Raw genomic sequence first — 14,745 nt, 5'->3', positions numbered from 1 at the left:
AACAAACGTGAAGGAATGAGGTTATGTCGCGACAAAACAGGAGTGAATCCCACTTGTCTATTTGAGCGCCTTCAAATCAGCAAGGTGTTTTTGAATGTTGATACAGGTTTGTTTGGATTTACTTAAAACTGAATGAAAATCGTCATCAGCAATAAACCTCTAGTCAACAGTTCAGTTGACAAAAATCTGACCGGGCCCAGTTAACAAACCGCTCCTGAGCATGACCTTCCCACTTGACAGTGTTGCCTTTGCCTTCTTCGGTGAGGGGGAAGAGGGGTTTTTCCATTGCATGGAGGACATTTTTGTTCTGGATCACAATGTTGAATCTATTTTTCATCCATAGTCACCATGTTTTTAAAGAAATGTGTCTTAATGGACTCAATTCGAAGGAGAGATTTGCAGGACTCAACCCCCTGCTTCTTTTGCTCACTTGTCAAAAGACGGGGTAAGATGATCATGGAGAATCATTTCAATTGACACTACATTGATTCTCGTTTCACTTGATAGCTGTTTAACAGTTATACATCTGTCTTGTAGAACCAGTTTCTTCACAATGGATAAGTTCTCTTCAGTTACCAATAAGGATGGACGCCCTTCACGATCTTCATCCATCACCGATATGAATCCAGATTTGAATTTTCTTACCCAGTATGTCACAGTATTATAACGAGGGCATTTGTCACCATAAACTTGGACCATTTCCTGAAAAATGTCCAAATGGGATTTTCCTTGCAAATGTAAAAATTTGATAACTGAACGATATTCAATAGGGTCCATGGCACAGCTTCAGCTAAGAAAAACAAATAATATGTTTTTGTGCATGGTTTCATTGACCACGCTGAACAGTACCTTATTATTGTCAGATTTTCCTGAAAATTTGCACGGTGTGTTCCAAAGAAATTGAAAAAAGGATGGTGAAATTTCATTACTCTACCATAATTCCTTCATTCTAAGACCAAAGACTTATTGAACCCCCCCCCCCCCCCCCTTCGTATATATAACTGTGGGCCTGCTAACTATTTAGGCTACATCCCTAACCCAGGTGCGAAGTGACCAAGAAAGTATAAATAATGTCATAAGAAAGAAACAACAACAACAAAATAAGAATAACAGCAAAACAAACCAACATACAGCGAAGCCATTGACTGCAGCCAGAATCGGCTTTCTACATCTGTCAAACGCACTGAAATCTGGAAAGTCTGCGGTGAAGACCTCATGAAATGTTTTCTGCATCATTTCCCTAATGTCAGCACCCGCTGAAAGTAGAACAAACACTCATCTGAACACTGTGTCTTCGAGAAATGAGAAGATAATATTATCTGTCAAGCCAGTGGCACTGAAAAGATTATACACAAACCAGCAGCACCTTAAAGGGACACACGTATCGATTCCCATATCACAAAGAGGAGGGGAACAGACAATCCCCAACATAGACAAAAAAAGAAGTAATTATAGTCAACCAAGAAAGCAAAACTGTAAAAAAATCTTTGAGGAATCTCTCATTGTTACATTGACAGTGCATCCTTCCCCTCTCCTCCTACTATGGCCTGGTCATCTGAAAAATAACCACTGACGACACAAGGCCCAGTCACTTATCGATTGCTCAAAGCTTTGTTACCTACTGACCACGTGAGATTCTGTCCCCAACTGACACTTAGGGCCTACTGATAAGTCAAGGTCCTGTCTCCAACCAACCAATCGAGGCCTTGTCGCCTATTGACATCTATTGACCGCTTAATATTATATTTGAGGTTCTTCACCTATTGACACTTATCAACCATTTGAGGTTGCGTCACTTATTGGCTATTTGAGGCCCTGTCGCCTACTGACATATTTTCATCATAATAAGCCTTGTCGTTTTGAAAATCGAAACAGATCATCTTTCTTATATTGTTACGTATTACGTTTCTTTCCACAAACGTCCTCGTCATTTCGTTATACTCGCCTCGTTTTCCCTTTAGTTCTGAATCAACACGGTTGAAAACAATACCATTTTATCAAAAGATATATTGTTTCTGTTATCTGTGTCGTAAACATCATTTGCAGAGGGAGAAAATATGCGTCGTGCATTATATGGCCCTCATACAGTAGTTAAGAAACCGTAAGTGTGTAAGTGTAGCAAGTGTTCACTAGTATTGTGAGTAAACCAAACAAACTCTCAACACTGACGGTCAAGATAACGAGGCTGCCTGTACATATACCTGCAAAGGCTTTGTCGCTGCCAGTGATTACGATAGCTCCGACATCTTTGTCTGCGTCTGTAATGTCAAGGGCGGCATTGATTTCACTGAAGAGAGCGTCACAGAGGGTGTTCAGGGCCTTGGGCCGGTTCAGCTGGATCAAGAAAACATTCTGTTTCTCTCCTCTTTTCTCCACTTTGATGTTCTCATACTCTGCTAGGGGAACAACGAAAAACAAACAAAACTCGCATTTAAGGGAGTCTGAGTAATACTCGCTGTTTTACACTGTTTTATATAAAGAAGGGTGAATTGATACTCGGTGCATTTGCCCCCCCCCCCCCCCCCCCCCCATCATACCGCCAACCCCTACCGTCAAGTTTTGTCAATGTACGAAAAGAAACGTCTTTTTAAACATAGACACCGCCATCCGCCAATTGTCTGAGTTGTACGGTCCTTATTTAACTCATATAAATTTGCCCCGCTATACTGCCAGTGAATTGGCCGCCAGAGGTACACACTACACACAGCGCACAACACCCACACTGTGGCCGCTTGATTATCTCTTTACCACACACGCCTCTGAGAGTCTAGCCTATTGCTAGCATTTGTCGCCGATTTGCTGCTGATTGGCACTGGTTATGGAAATGCTTTTAAGTTTAGGATTTGGCCTGTATTTTTCTTATGGAATTAAATGTCAAGTCGCCCGGAGAAACTTCCAAGGAACTTCACCATCTCAGCCTGTTAGTAGATATCAGCATAATGACCAAAAGGCTGGCGGCCGCCTATAAGGCTTTTATTTTGTGAGGATTCACGCCCAAATGTACATGGCAGGTCTGAAGCGGCCCGAAGACAGACAAGTATCGGGTTAAGAGAAAAAAAAAAGGAAAGCAGACTGTACATGTGCAGGGTCCTTGTAACATAATGTAGCAAATTTGCATATGTGGGAGAAATTTTCAATTTGAATTTACATAAAGTTTAACTTGAGCTGTACGTGTAATTGGTAGCTACTCGTTTTCCCCCATGTTTTATGGCAATCATGCAAGGCAAACCTAAAAGAATCAAGACTGGCCACAGTTTGTCTCTATTCTGTACCAGTCTATCCCAAGTCAAGATAGCAATCGGTGCCATCCCGTTATACCGCCAGCCCCGTTATACGCCAACTTCATGCTCGTCCCGTGGTAGGCGGTATGAAGTTTGACTATATAGCTGATTTTTGGGGTGTTTTAGAAGAGGCTTTACGGCGCTCGCAGCTGCATAAGGTCATATGAGCGCCAGAAGATCAGAGGTGTCACAAGAGAGTAACAAACATGAAAAAGAAGGAGGGGAGATAAGGACGACAGATGTTTGATAGGAAAGAAGAAGCAAACCACACCAGAGCACCCGTCAACCACCCACATAGCAGATTTAAGAGATAAAAAAAAGATAAAGATAACACAATAGAACGCCAAAATAAAATCACCCGTACGACCATTGAGTGATGTCTGTGAGCGTCAATCGTTAGAGGCATTGCATCTAACACTGATGCACAGTACGTCTGTTTGTTTTGTTTGTTTTTCAATATAATAGGTGTTGTAACGCTACACCCACACATTTTAGATCTTTTAGGAAACGGGTTCCGATCCTGCTTGCCAGGCCCAATCCGGTCTGAGAGGGCTACAACATCCAAGCAGAAAGACTTATACTCTATACATAAGTTCTACACGTTCGGGAACTGAGTACTCAGGTCCCCTGCACTCGACAGCGAAGTGCCTAACCACTACCTGCCCCCGTCGTTTTATGCACCCCGCATAATTTAGCAACATTTTGTCATTGTTTGCATAATTTCTTATCATTTTCCTTTATCATTCTTTGTCAAAATTAACAGAATCGCATAATTTCAAATTTTTTGGCTCAGTTTGCATAATTTCATAATAATGTTTTGTTTGCAAAAAACCGCGGGGACAGCACTACACAACGAACACGGTATCTATTTGCCCACCCCCCCCCCCCCCTCCCCCGGTCAAGGTTTGTGAGAAGAAAAGTGAAAGCCGATGTACACAGCAGTGATGAAAAAATAGACAGCTGCATTGACATAAAGCAAAACAGAAGAAAACAAGTTTGTTGTTCAGAGTCAATGGCGCACAATAAACAAAAAACAACAACACAAACAAAAGAATAGAACAAAAAACCATAATTTCAACGTTCATATTAAACGCTCATGAGCAGTAATATTAATTAACGGGACACTTCGTAGGTTAACACAACCTTATACCCTGTGCACACTGCCTACTGAATGCGGTCGAATACGTTCGAGTTGAGTTGGACCTAGCCAGATTTTCGTCCATGGAGGGACAAGGGCTACCATCATGACACAAGCTGAACGAATTCGATGGTGACCGAAAGCAAAGTCGTTTACTTTTGAGGCCGCAAGTCGAACGTTCGTTTTTTTTTTTTTTTAGCCAATCAGAACAAGGTTAAAAGCTTACGATTCATTTGATCATCGTGACATTGCAATGTCAAGGTCAGACCTTTTCGCGCAGAATGCCATAGCAAAACAAAATAGACGCTGTAAGTTTCGAGAAGACCATTGAGATCTACAAATCATTCCCATGTTCATGGGATTCGAGAACACCATAAAAGAGTAACGATGGATATATGGCAAACAGCCTTGAAAATCATTATACGTGGTGGCTTTCTCGTAAACTGTAAGTTTTGTTACTTCCGAGTTATTTTATACCAATGGGGCAGGGGTCTATTTGTAGAGTGCACTAAAGTGCCAGAAATCGACCCTCTTATCTCAGCCGAACTGAATCGAATCAATCTGATCCTCCCAATGGGCGGCGCCTATTCCTGTCAAATCAGTTACCTCCATTTCAGTTTCTGCAAACTTTGGGCACGAGGCAGACTTCTGACGTATGTAGCAACTGCAAGTACATGTATGTCACATTTTTACCATTCAGTAAATGCAATAAACCAGAACAGTCACACAGACAGTGTGGGTGTTAAAAAGTATGGGTTTAACCAATGATAGTAAATAACAAGATGGGCCACTCAGCCAAAAAAGTGTCCACAGGAAGTATGCTCTTTGCTTCAGATGGCGCTGCAGTCTGTTTTGAAGCTCTCTTTCGTTTTTCCAGAAGAAGAATAGGAATAGCACCTCCTTGCGTGCGCAGATCGACTGCTGTTCATCAGCAGTTCGGGTACGTTCAGTGCGGAGTTTTAGTTTTTTTAAATTTTAATGACCTCTCGCCCTTCATTCTAAAGTCAAATTAAACAAAGAAAACCCTCACCCTTTCCTCCGGAAGAGGTTTTTTGTCAGCGTAACCATTTTACAAAAGCGTTCTTCCGAAATTTATCCCAAAACTTGCTAGTTTCACTTTGATTTTTTAAAACTCAAGTAGGGTAACTCTGTTCGCAAAGAGTGCGCTTTTGTGAAGAGGGCGCCACCAAATTTTGAGGACACTTTTTTAATTGGCTCAATGAGAGAAGTGGCCCATCTTGTTATTTACCATCATTGGTTTAACTCTTTAAGGACAAAGCAAACACTTATTTCCGACGAGCAGCAGATCAAAATAATATGCCGTTGCACATTTCGAACCATCACTCGCAAATCAGAAACTCAAATTTTTGCAATTTTCATAGTACTCGTATACTTGTCGTTGTTTGCCTGTTCAAGTTTCAGAAAAAGAATAAAGAATCACAAAATCTGCACAAATAAAGAAGTTATACTTACACTTAAAAAACAGGCATTTTCAAGCTTTGTCAAATGGCCAGAATGCACGCCTTCAAAGAGTTAGTGCCCCATTCAGTATTGAAAGCACGGGCAGACGGTGAATATAATTGTGGCAAGCAATTTTATTATTTTATTCACCCAAGAAATGCTTACAACATTGCCATAAACAACCCAGCAAACTATTCTAAACATCAAATATAACAGTTTGGCCCCTGGCAGACGAGCAACAATTGTCGCGCAGAAAGTGTCGCTTTCACGGGGCGACATTTAACGCTACTGCTCAGATCAACATGGACGATCGGAGAGTGTTTTAGATTTAGTAAGAGTTTTACGGCACTTGCAACACAATAAGGCCATATAAGTGTCGAAGATTACAGGTGTTATAAGAGAGTAACATACGCAAAAAAAAGAAGAAGGAGGATAGATTAGGATGATAGATCTAGACGTTTAATAGGAAAGAAGGAGCAAATCACACCTTAGCACCTGCCGGAGAGTGAGTGAGGGTGGCTTTGGTCATGGTGATGAGGAGAATCTTTAAAAGAAAAAAAAAGATTTTGGGTTCATCCCATTGTTCCTCACAGATTAGGCTACTAGATCTAAGAGGACAGTTTTACACATCAACCTCATATGAAGAACTTTAAGGAGGGGGGCTACACCCCCAAAGTCAAAATTCGGCTCAAAATCATGGAATTTGAGTTGTAGGCATGTTTAGTTTCCTCAGCCTCTCCTACAACTATTTCATAGCATAAGAACCCCCCAAAACCGTATTTTTTCCCATACCGGGCATGTTTGTAACCGCCATTTCCTCATAAAGTCAGTATCTTATTTTTCTTTATCAGCCGTTTTCTCAAAACGCGACTTTTCTCTATACTTTTTTTAATAACTCCACAATTTTTCACCCAATCTTCATGAAATTTTCACAGAGTGAAGAGAAGAGGTAATACTAAAAATTTGTCTGTTGAATTTTTTTATATATGGAATAGATTTTTGTTGGTGGTGTCTTGAGTGTGGATTTTCACGGATTTTTCGCAAACTTGAATGCTACCTCAGAAAAAAATTCATTAAAATCTTCTAATTCGTTTAGGAAAAAAACAGGAGACAAATTTTTAGATCTGATGTTTGTAAACACGCATGCAAAAAAACAATCAATTTCCATGAGCAATAAGTACGGTATTCATTACGTAAACATGTCAATAAAATCCAATATGGCGGCGTATCCATGGAAACGAAACTTTTTTCTCAAATTTGATTGCGGATTGTAAGACTCCCTACTATGCTTGTTATATGTGTGAAATTTGGTAAAATTCGGTCCAGTAATAAGCGAGATAGCCTCCAGGTGTACCCTCCCCCCCCCCCCCCCCCCCCTTAAAAAGACGAGTCCAAATTCTTCAATTAGCCTACTTGCATCATTGCATTCTGGGCTGAGTTCTAGGCATGCACCTATCCAAGTATCATTTTTTTTTTTTAAGTTTTTATATTCCTCACTTGTGTTGTCCCAACTGATGTTTCTGCTTTTTATTTCCAAAACCAAACGCTCTGTTTCGTGATAAGAAGATATGGTTGTACTGGGAATATTGTCGTGTTGAATGAGAAGCGAGAAAAAACACAACTCGCGACCCCAGTGCTTTCTTGTCGTATCTCCATTTTTAATAACAATGAAAACAGTTCATACCAAAGAGTGAGCTTAAGAAGAAAACACATTTTCACTGTTACTATTGTAGAAATGCGCCGGCAGAAAATACATCTCTGTGTCCGCGTCCCTTGAACCAAGTGCTTCACCAAAGCCTATGCCATGCTTGTCTACGTGTTTGTTGGTTTTTGTTGTTGTTTGTTTGTTTTGGGTTTGTTTTTTGTTTTTTTACCTTTCTTGTAAAACTACGAACAAATCCCAACATTATCGTATCTAACTATTCCTTACAGAGTTGACTAATGGTACATTACTCTTAATTCGATTGATTGGGATGGAGGGTATTTTAAATTTTTTAAAAACATAAATAACCTTTTTTCTCTTGACATGTGCTGCGGCCCTCTGCTTACGTTGCTGACATAGACATTACCAACAAAATTAACGAACAAATAATCTAAATTACTCAGCAGTCCTATCGGGTAGCACGTATTTATGTGAAATCGTTTAATTTGTTAAATAACTAACCTGCTGAAGAATAAAGCCTTTGGCAGGCAATCCGAGGCATATTCCCTTCTGCTCTGCACGACTGAAGCACGACAGAACCAGCAACACTGGAGAAAACGCGACCAAGACTAGCCATACTTGGTTCTAAATCATTTTTGCAACGGTACAAAACATTTATTTTTTAGGGGAGGGGGGGGGGGGTCTAGCAGATTTAGTGTCTTGAGAATGCGTTAACAGTGCACAGAGCTGACTCAAAAAGCAACAGAAGTTTGATAACCATCTGCTATTGGAGCGCTGTGTGGATGGTGGATGGTGGCTCTCGGTGGGTGTCCGGGTGACTGACTGGTTGGTAGATCTGTGCTGGGTAGAGCTGGGCAGGTACCAGTGTCAGTATCGGAGCTCCCAGTTTATCCGTAAGATATGCCAGTATCGGGACCAGGCTCCCACAATGATAGTACATAACAAGATGGGTCACTTCTCTCTTTGAGCCAATTAAAAAAGTGTCCTCAAAATTTGGTGGCGCCCTCTTCACAAAAGCGCACTCTTTGCGAACAGAGTTACTCTACTTGAGTTTTAAAAAATCAAAGTGAAACTAGCAAGTTTTGGGATAAATTACGGAAGAACGCTTTTTTAAAATGGTTACGCTGACAAAAAACCTCTTCCGGAGAAAAGGGTGATGGTTTTCTTCGTTTAATTTGACTTTAGAATGAAAGGCGAGAGGTCATTAAAATAAAAAACCCTAAAACTCCGCATTGAACGTACCCGAACTGCTGATGAACAGCAGTCGATCTGCGCACGCAAGGAGGTGCTATTCCTATTCTTCTTCTGGAAAAACGAAAGAGAGCTTCAAAACAGACTGCAGCGCCATCTGAAGCAAAGAGCATACTTTCTGCGGACACTTTTTAGGCTGAGTGGCCCATCTTGTCTTGTACTATCTTTGTTACACCGGCACCTTCCCAGTTTCGATACTGGTGGGAGCCAAAGATAGTGAATAACAAGATGGGCCACTCAGCCAAAAAAAGTGTCCGCAGGAAGTATGCTCTTTGCTTCAGATGGCGCTGCAGTCTGTTTTGAAGCTCTCTTTCGTTTTTCCAGAAGAAGAATAGAAATAGCACCCCCTTGCGTGCGAAGATCGACTGCTGTTCATCAGCGGTTCGGGTACGTTCAGTGCGGAGTCTTAGGTTTTTTAAATTTTAATGACCTCTCGCCCTTCATTCTAAAGTCAAATTAAACGAAGAAAAACATCTCCTTTTCCTCCGGAAGAGGTTTTTTGTCAGTGTAATCATTTTTAAAAAGCGTTCTTCCGAAATTTATCCCAAAACTTGCTAGTTTCACTTTGATTTTTAAAAACTCAAGTAGGGTAACTCTGTTCGCAAAGAGTGCGCTTTTGTGAAGAGGGCGCCACCAAATTTTGAGGACACTTTTTTAATTGGCTCAAAGAGAGAAGTGGCCCATCTTGTTATGTACTATCATTGGGTGTAATAAGCCCAAATCACTCTATGCAACAAAAACTACCATAGTCATTTTGGTAACGCTGAAAACACTATCATCAGTAGTGTTTATAGCACAAACCATCACGCCAAAAAACACTATTTCTAGCTATGCCAATGTAACTATCCTTAAGCCAAAATAACTCTATGCAACTCACAACAATCAATACCATAGTCATTTTGGCAACGCTGAAAACACTATTAATTAGTAGCGTTTATAGCACAGACATTCACGCTAAATAAACTACTGTCTCGCAAAACAACAACAACCCACTACCATCAGATGTACGCAGAGGCCTATTGGCTTAGGCAATATATACAGGAATTATACCATCACGCAATACAGTGTATTTTCAGCTCCTCACGCCTAATTCCCTACCATCACGCAAAATCCACTATCGTTTGTGTTTATAGCTCTGGCATTCACGTCAAAATCACTATTTCTGGCTTTATCAATAACATCACTCTCTTTCAAGCAAAAATTATTATACAAGTACATGCATGTATGTTAAAAAACGCTTTCCCGATCAACGATCATGCTAAACAAACTACTGTCCCGCAAAAAAAAACCCACACTACCAACCTTGAACCAGATGTAGGCTACGTATATTTTTATACATGTACCCCCCGGGCGGTGCGACCAAAAACTAGAACTGACTGAAGTGTCTTTAAGCCATTCCCAAAGAGGGGACATTAACCATGTTCTTACGCGCAATAGAATTTTAATTGTAAATGGGCTGATTCATCAATGTCATGCTCATAACTGAGTCTGAACTTCAACAGGGAACTGCTGCTTTTTCTTTCCTAATCCTTACTATCGTCATTTTCCTCTACTTCTTTATGTTTGTCACACTCTTGTGACCCACTAGATCTATTTCCGGGGTGCCTTGATAGTCGAAGCAGACTTTGTGCTGTTGAAGCTAGAGAGGTGAGCAGAGTAAGCCTTTCCCTGTAAGGGCTTCTCTGTTGACATCCACCCCTTGGCGCTCCTATGACCTTATGCAGTTGTGAGCGCCGCAAAACCTCTACTAAAACAAAACAAAAACAGAGCATATTCTTAGGCAATATTATTTATATTATATAATCACACAAACCCCGCTATTTCCGGCTTCTCACGCCTAATTCACAACTATAGAGACTTCAAAATCCACTCATATATTAAGGATCGTATTGTGAGTAATTTGGAATTATCTATTTAGTGGATGAACCTTAATTGCGGTTGCCACGGTAACGGCGGCCATAGGAGAATTTACAAGTTTTTGGTATGTTTTTTAAAACAATAAAAGTCAAGACATCGCATGCTTTTTCCGTTATCGTATATATTTTGTGAGAGAAAAAATATTTTTTAAAATTAATCATTGAAACATTTTAAAAGCCTTGTTTGTTTGTTTTATTTACAAACATCAAAATCTTTAGGTAGAAATAAGATATTAAAAAAGCATGTGATATCTTGCTTAGCTTTATTTGGACCACATCTCTGCCGAGTTTCATTTAAAGCCAGTCATAAACTTCTGACTTTAAGCAAAAAAATATATACAGAAAAATATGATTTCGAAGAAAACGCAATTTTAATTCAAAATTTGTTCTCGGAAGTAGTAAATCGCTATCTTTCAAAGGCATTTTAGAAGAAATGTATATCTGTTTGGGGCATAATACTGACGCAATAGGCCTAGTGGCTAAACTAAAGGGAAATGGTTCTTAAACAATGATATTTTGAAGCTAAACCCTCATTTCAGGTGCAATCTCTTAGTTATAATAGCCCAAATAGGTACTGGTCTTTAAAATACTGGGATAGTGTTTTGAGCATAATGTCTAAACAACAAAAACAACCGCAGTAGAGTTTATTGACGAATGACGATAGTGCTTTGGGCGTGTGAAGTCTATAGTGTTCATAGCGTACGCCAAAGTCACTAGGGTAATGTTTACAGTACATGTATGCAAAAATCACTGCGGTAGTAGTTATGGCATGAAAGCTTTAAGCTTACGCCAAAACCACTACGGTAGTCTTTATTGTACGGTAGTGTTCTGAGCGTGAAATGGGCACCACATTTCAAAACTGACATAATTTTAAAAATTAATTAATTATATTTGATAAAGATAAGATATCGCACTAAACTAGGATCATCGAAACAATCTTTGCTTATTTAGATATGGTGATTCCGAAAATGATTAAGATTTTAGCTGCAATAGATTTACAGTATATTTTAAAAACTGTTCGCCAAGTTTGATCTCACGTGACGGAAAAACTCAAAAGGTTAAACTTTGTGAACAAATCAAAATAAGCAAAGTGTTCGAGAGGAATCTGATTTGATTCGATATTTAAACGTAAACAAATAAAAGTTCATTTTACGGTTTATTGTCAGTTTTGAACTTAAGCAGTTTACTCCGTGTGTTGTGTTGTTAGCATATGACGTCAAAGCTCGTGAACACCGCACAGTCACTGTACAGTATGGCGACTCCCAATCGAAAGAGAATTGGACAATAAATTGGAACGTGAAGGGGCCGACAGTTATAACTGTTTACGACAAATCTGATACAATTTATCGCTGCGAGTTAGCCCTTGTGTCCACCAAACCAGAAACCGCCCGTCCAATAGTCGTTATAGTAGAAGTTGAAAAGCAGCACCAGTTTTATCTTAGAAAAGTGAGAAATCCTTATTGGATGTGTCCCGCAAAACAACACGACTCCTCCCGACAAAAAAAAACCCCAAACCGAGTCGGTTGGAATAATGCCATATGCAGCACTTTTGTCGGGTCGTTTCATGACTCATCAGCCACAGGCCAGGCAGAAGTACCAAAAAAAAGGTATATTTCTAAGTTCTTGTGAAAATTCTAATGCTATACAGTCCATGTCGGCTTAAGGTCATCGGGAGAAAGTAAAGGCGTGCTTAATGTAATGCCGAAGCGTGCTTGAGACTTGAGTGCGAATTAGGCATTGTCATTATAATCCATAGATTTTTATGTAGAAAATTTCCTGAGTTGTTCCCTTTGTTCGTAAGTACTGGTCGCGCAAAAGTGTGCGCTGTCATTCTTACCTGCCAAGGTAGTTTTTGTGTTTGTTTTATTTTATAGTCGAATGGGAAAGGAAAACTTAATTTAGACGATAGTCACGATATAGATTAGCACACTAGGCCTATTGTGCACACTGCCTATGCGTACCACTGCCCTCTATGTGCCACATTCATTAGTATTACTATTACGATACCGCCTTCATCCCCCCACCTCGCGCGTCGGATAACGAGGGGCAACAGCGAAATCGCAACCAGCCTCCCTTTTTCGTATCCCCGACTCTCTTTGTATTTTTTTCTTCTGTGTGTAGCTTTGTTTGTTTAGTACAGGGTTTTACGGCGCTCGCAATTGCATAAGGTCATATGAGCGCGCTTGTGTAGCTTTGCTCTAAGCTAGATCCTATGTCTACGCGCGCGGCTGAGAGCATAAAAAATTCTCTGCCTTCCTCTCCGCGCATGTATGTGTGTGTCTCCATCACTTGCGTTCTTTGTGTTTAACACACTGCTGCGGTGTAGACTGTGTTCGAACTTCGATGGGTCATCAAGAAAGTATTGACTGTCATGTAAATGAAGCGTGTCCGAAGCCGGAGTTACCGTGCTTAAAGTTAAAGGCGTGTAATTTATATCATAGCAAAAGTTCGGAAAGACCTGGTCAGCGTGCTTGGGTGTCCGAAACGTGTTTTAAATTTATGGCGCGTGTTTAAAGCCGGCACAGACTGTATTCGCGATCAGCGCCTCGTTATTAACAAAATCTGTACGTAAACCACTGGATTAAATGTATGTTATTATCAGTATCAGTAGCGTCGGGCGGGTTGTGAAAAGGACGATGCTTGCCGTGACCGTAATGTTGAGATCACTCAGATTTTATATTTTTTTTAAAGGATGTATAATGACTTAAAAGACAAGGGGTTTGGGAGGGGAGGGGGTAGTTTTGGTTAGTGTTTTGCAGCGCTCGCAACTGCATAAGTTCATATATGAGCTTTCGGGACACATTAAACATTTTTAGTTAATCAGGAATTAATTTTGAATATTGCCCCAGTGGCGGCGAGGTCTACTTTTATCGATTTTGGACCACAAAGGGGGCGTTAACGTGCGCAACTTGCACACGGGACCTCCGAGATTTTTCGCCCTTATCCGAGGTTAGAATGAGAAATTAGATTTTACCTACCCGTCCCTATGATCGGGGTGTGGCTGAAAGTGAAAGACAGCAGTAATAGGGACCAAGAAGTAGCAGAAGAAAGACTGGAGAATTAAGAGTCAGGAGCTAAGAGGAGGAGCTAAATGGAGAGAGGGACCGGAAGTGGAGACGACAGATCGTGGTTAGAGAGCAGGAAAAAGGGAGAACGGAGAGAAGTTTAGAGAAGAATATTATTTTCCGTCGCTGTCAGGTTGCGAACCCGGGACCCATTGAATGAGAGGCGAACACCATAACTTCTGGACCACCTGAGCTCCCCGAAAAGACAAATATGATAAATAAACAACGTGAAATTACAAAGAAATTCAAAAGTACTATAATCTCGTTTGTGGAAATACTGCCACGTTTGAAACCAGAAAAATGGACTCACCTATACGCACATGATTTGAGTCCTTCCATTTAATGTTTTATGTTGAGCAAATTTGCCGAGGACTTTTTGGTTGAACGGTGCATCCTTGATCCTGAACCATTCATGATCCAAATATCTTGTTTGCTTTCCATCCACAATGGGATATCACTGGGGTAATTGACCTTGCACGACTCAAGGTCGAAACAAAGAAACAGATGGTTCTATATTAGGTTCGCGGGCTGAAGCCGCACTGTGTCACGTGATTAGGCATCGCGCACGTGACTCTTGACATCAAATTTGCACATCCTCGCAGTTCCAAGCGAAAGAGCAGCCCGAGCACGCCCCCCTCTCCCCACCCCCTTCTTTTTTTTCCCGTTGGCACTCCGTTTTACGATGTTAATGTGCTAAAATCTCTGCACATTTGAAGGACATTTTGAGCTTGATAATTAATAATATTAATAATAATAATAATAATAATAATAATAATAATGAAGATCATTTCTATAGCGCCCACTCCCGTGTAAACACAGCTCTAGGCGTTTTACATAAATGCATGTACGAACAATTTTCACGTCCGCGACACACACACACACACATGCAAACACTCATACACACACACACAAACACACTCGCTCGGTGATCTCTTGTGTGCGTACCGTGTTCACTTGTGACTGTGATCTA

At 40.5% G+C, this 14,745-nt stretch overlaps 1 protein-coding gene across 1 annotated transcript in view; it reads right to left on the bottom strand.

Moving 5' to 3' along the window:
- The window catches only part of LOC106011623 (enoyl-CoA hydratase, mitochondrial-like), a 14,972-nt gene extending 6,813 nt beyond the window's left edge, over nucleotides 1–8,159 (bottom strand). Inside the window, exons 1-3 of the mRNA XM_035969481.1 lie at nucleotides 8,045–8,159; nucleotides 2,202–2,396; nucleotides 1,132–1,256 (exon numbers count right to left, since the gene is read on the bottom strand). Of these exons, the coding sequence (XP_035825374.1) occupies nucleotides 1,132–1,256; nucleotides 2,202–2,396; nucleotides 8,045–8,159 (435 nt within the window). The remainder of the gene's footprint in view (nucleotides 1–1,131; nucleotides 1,257–2,201; nucleotides 2,397–8,044) is intronic.
- Between the last annotated feature and the right edge of the window lie 6,586 nt (nucleotides 8,160–14,745).

The sequence above is a fragment of the Aplysia californica genome, unplaced genomic scaffold (assembly GCF_000002075.1).
Source record: "Aplysia californica isolate F4 #8 unplaced genomic scaffold, AplCal3.0 scaffold00150, whole genome shotgun sequence".
NCBI lineage: Eukaryota > Metazoa > Mollusca > Gastropoda > Aplysiida > Aplysiidae > Aplysia > Aplysia californica.
This window is presented reverse-complemented; position numbering and strand designations above follow the sequence as displayed.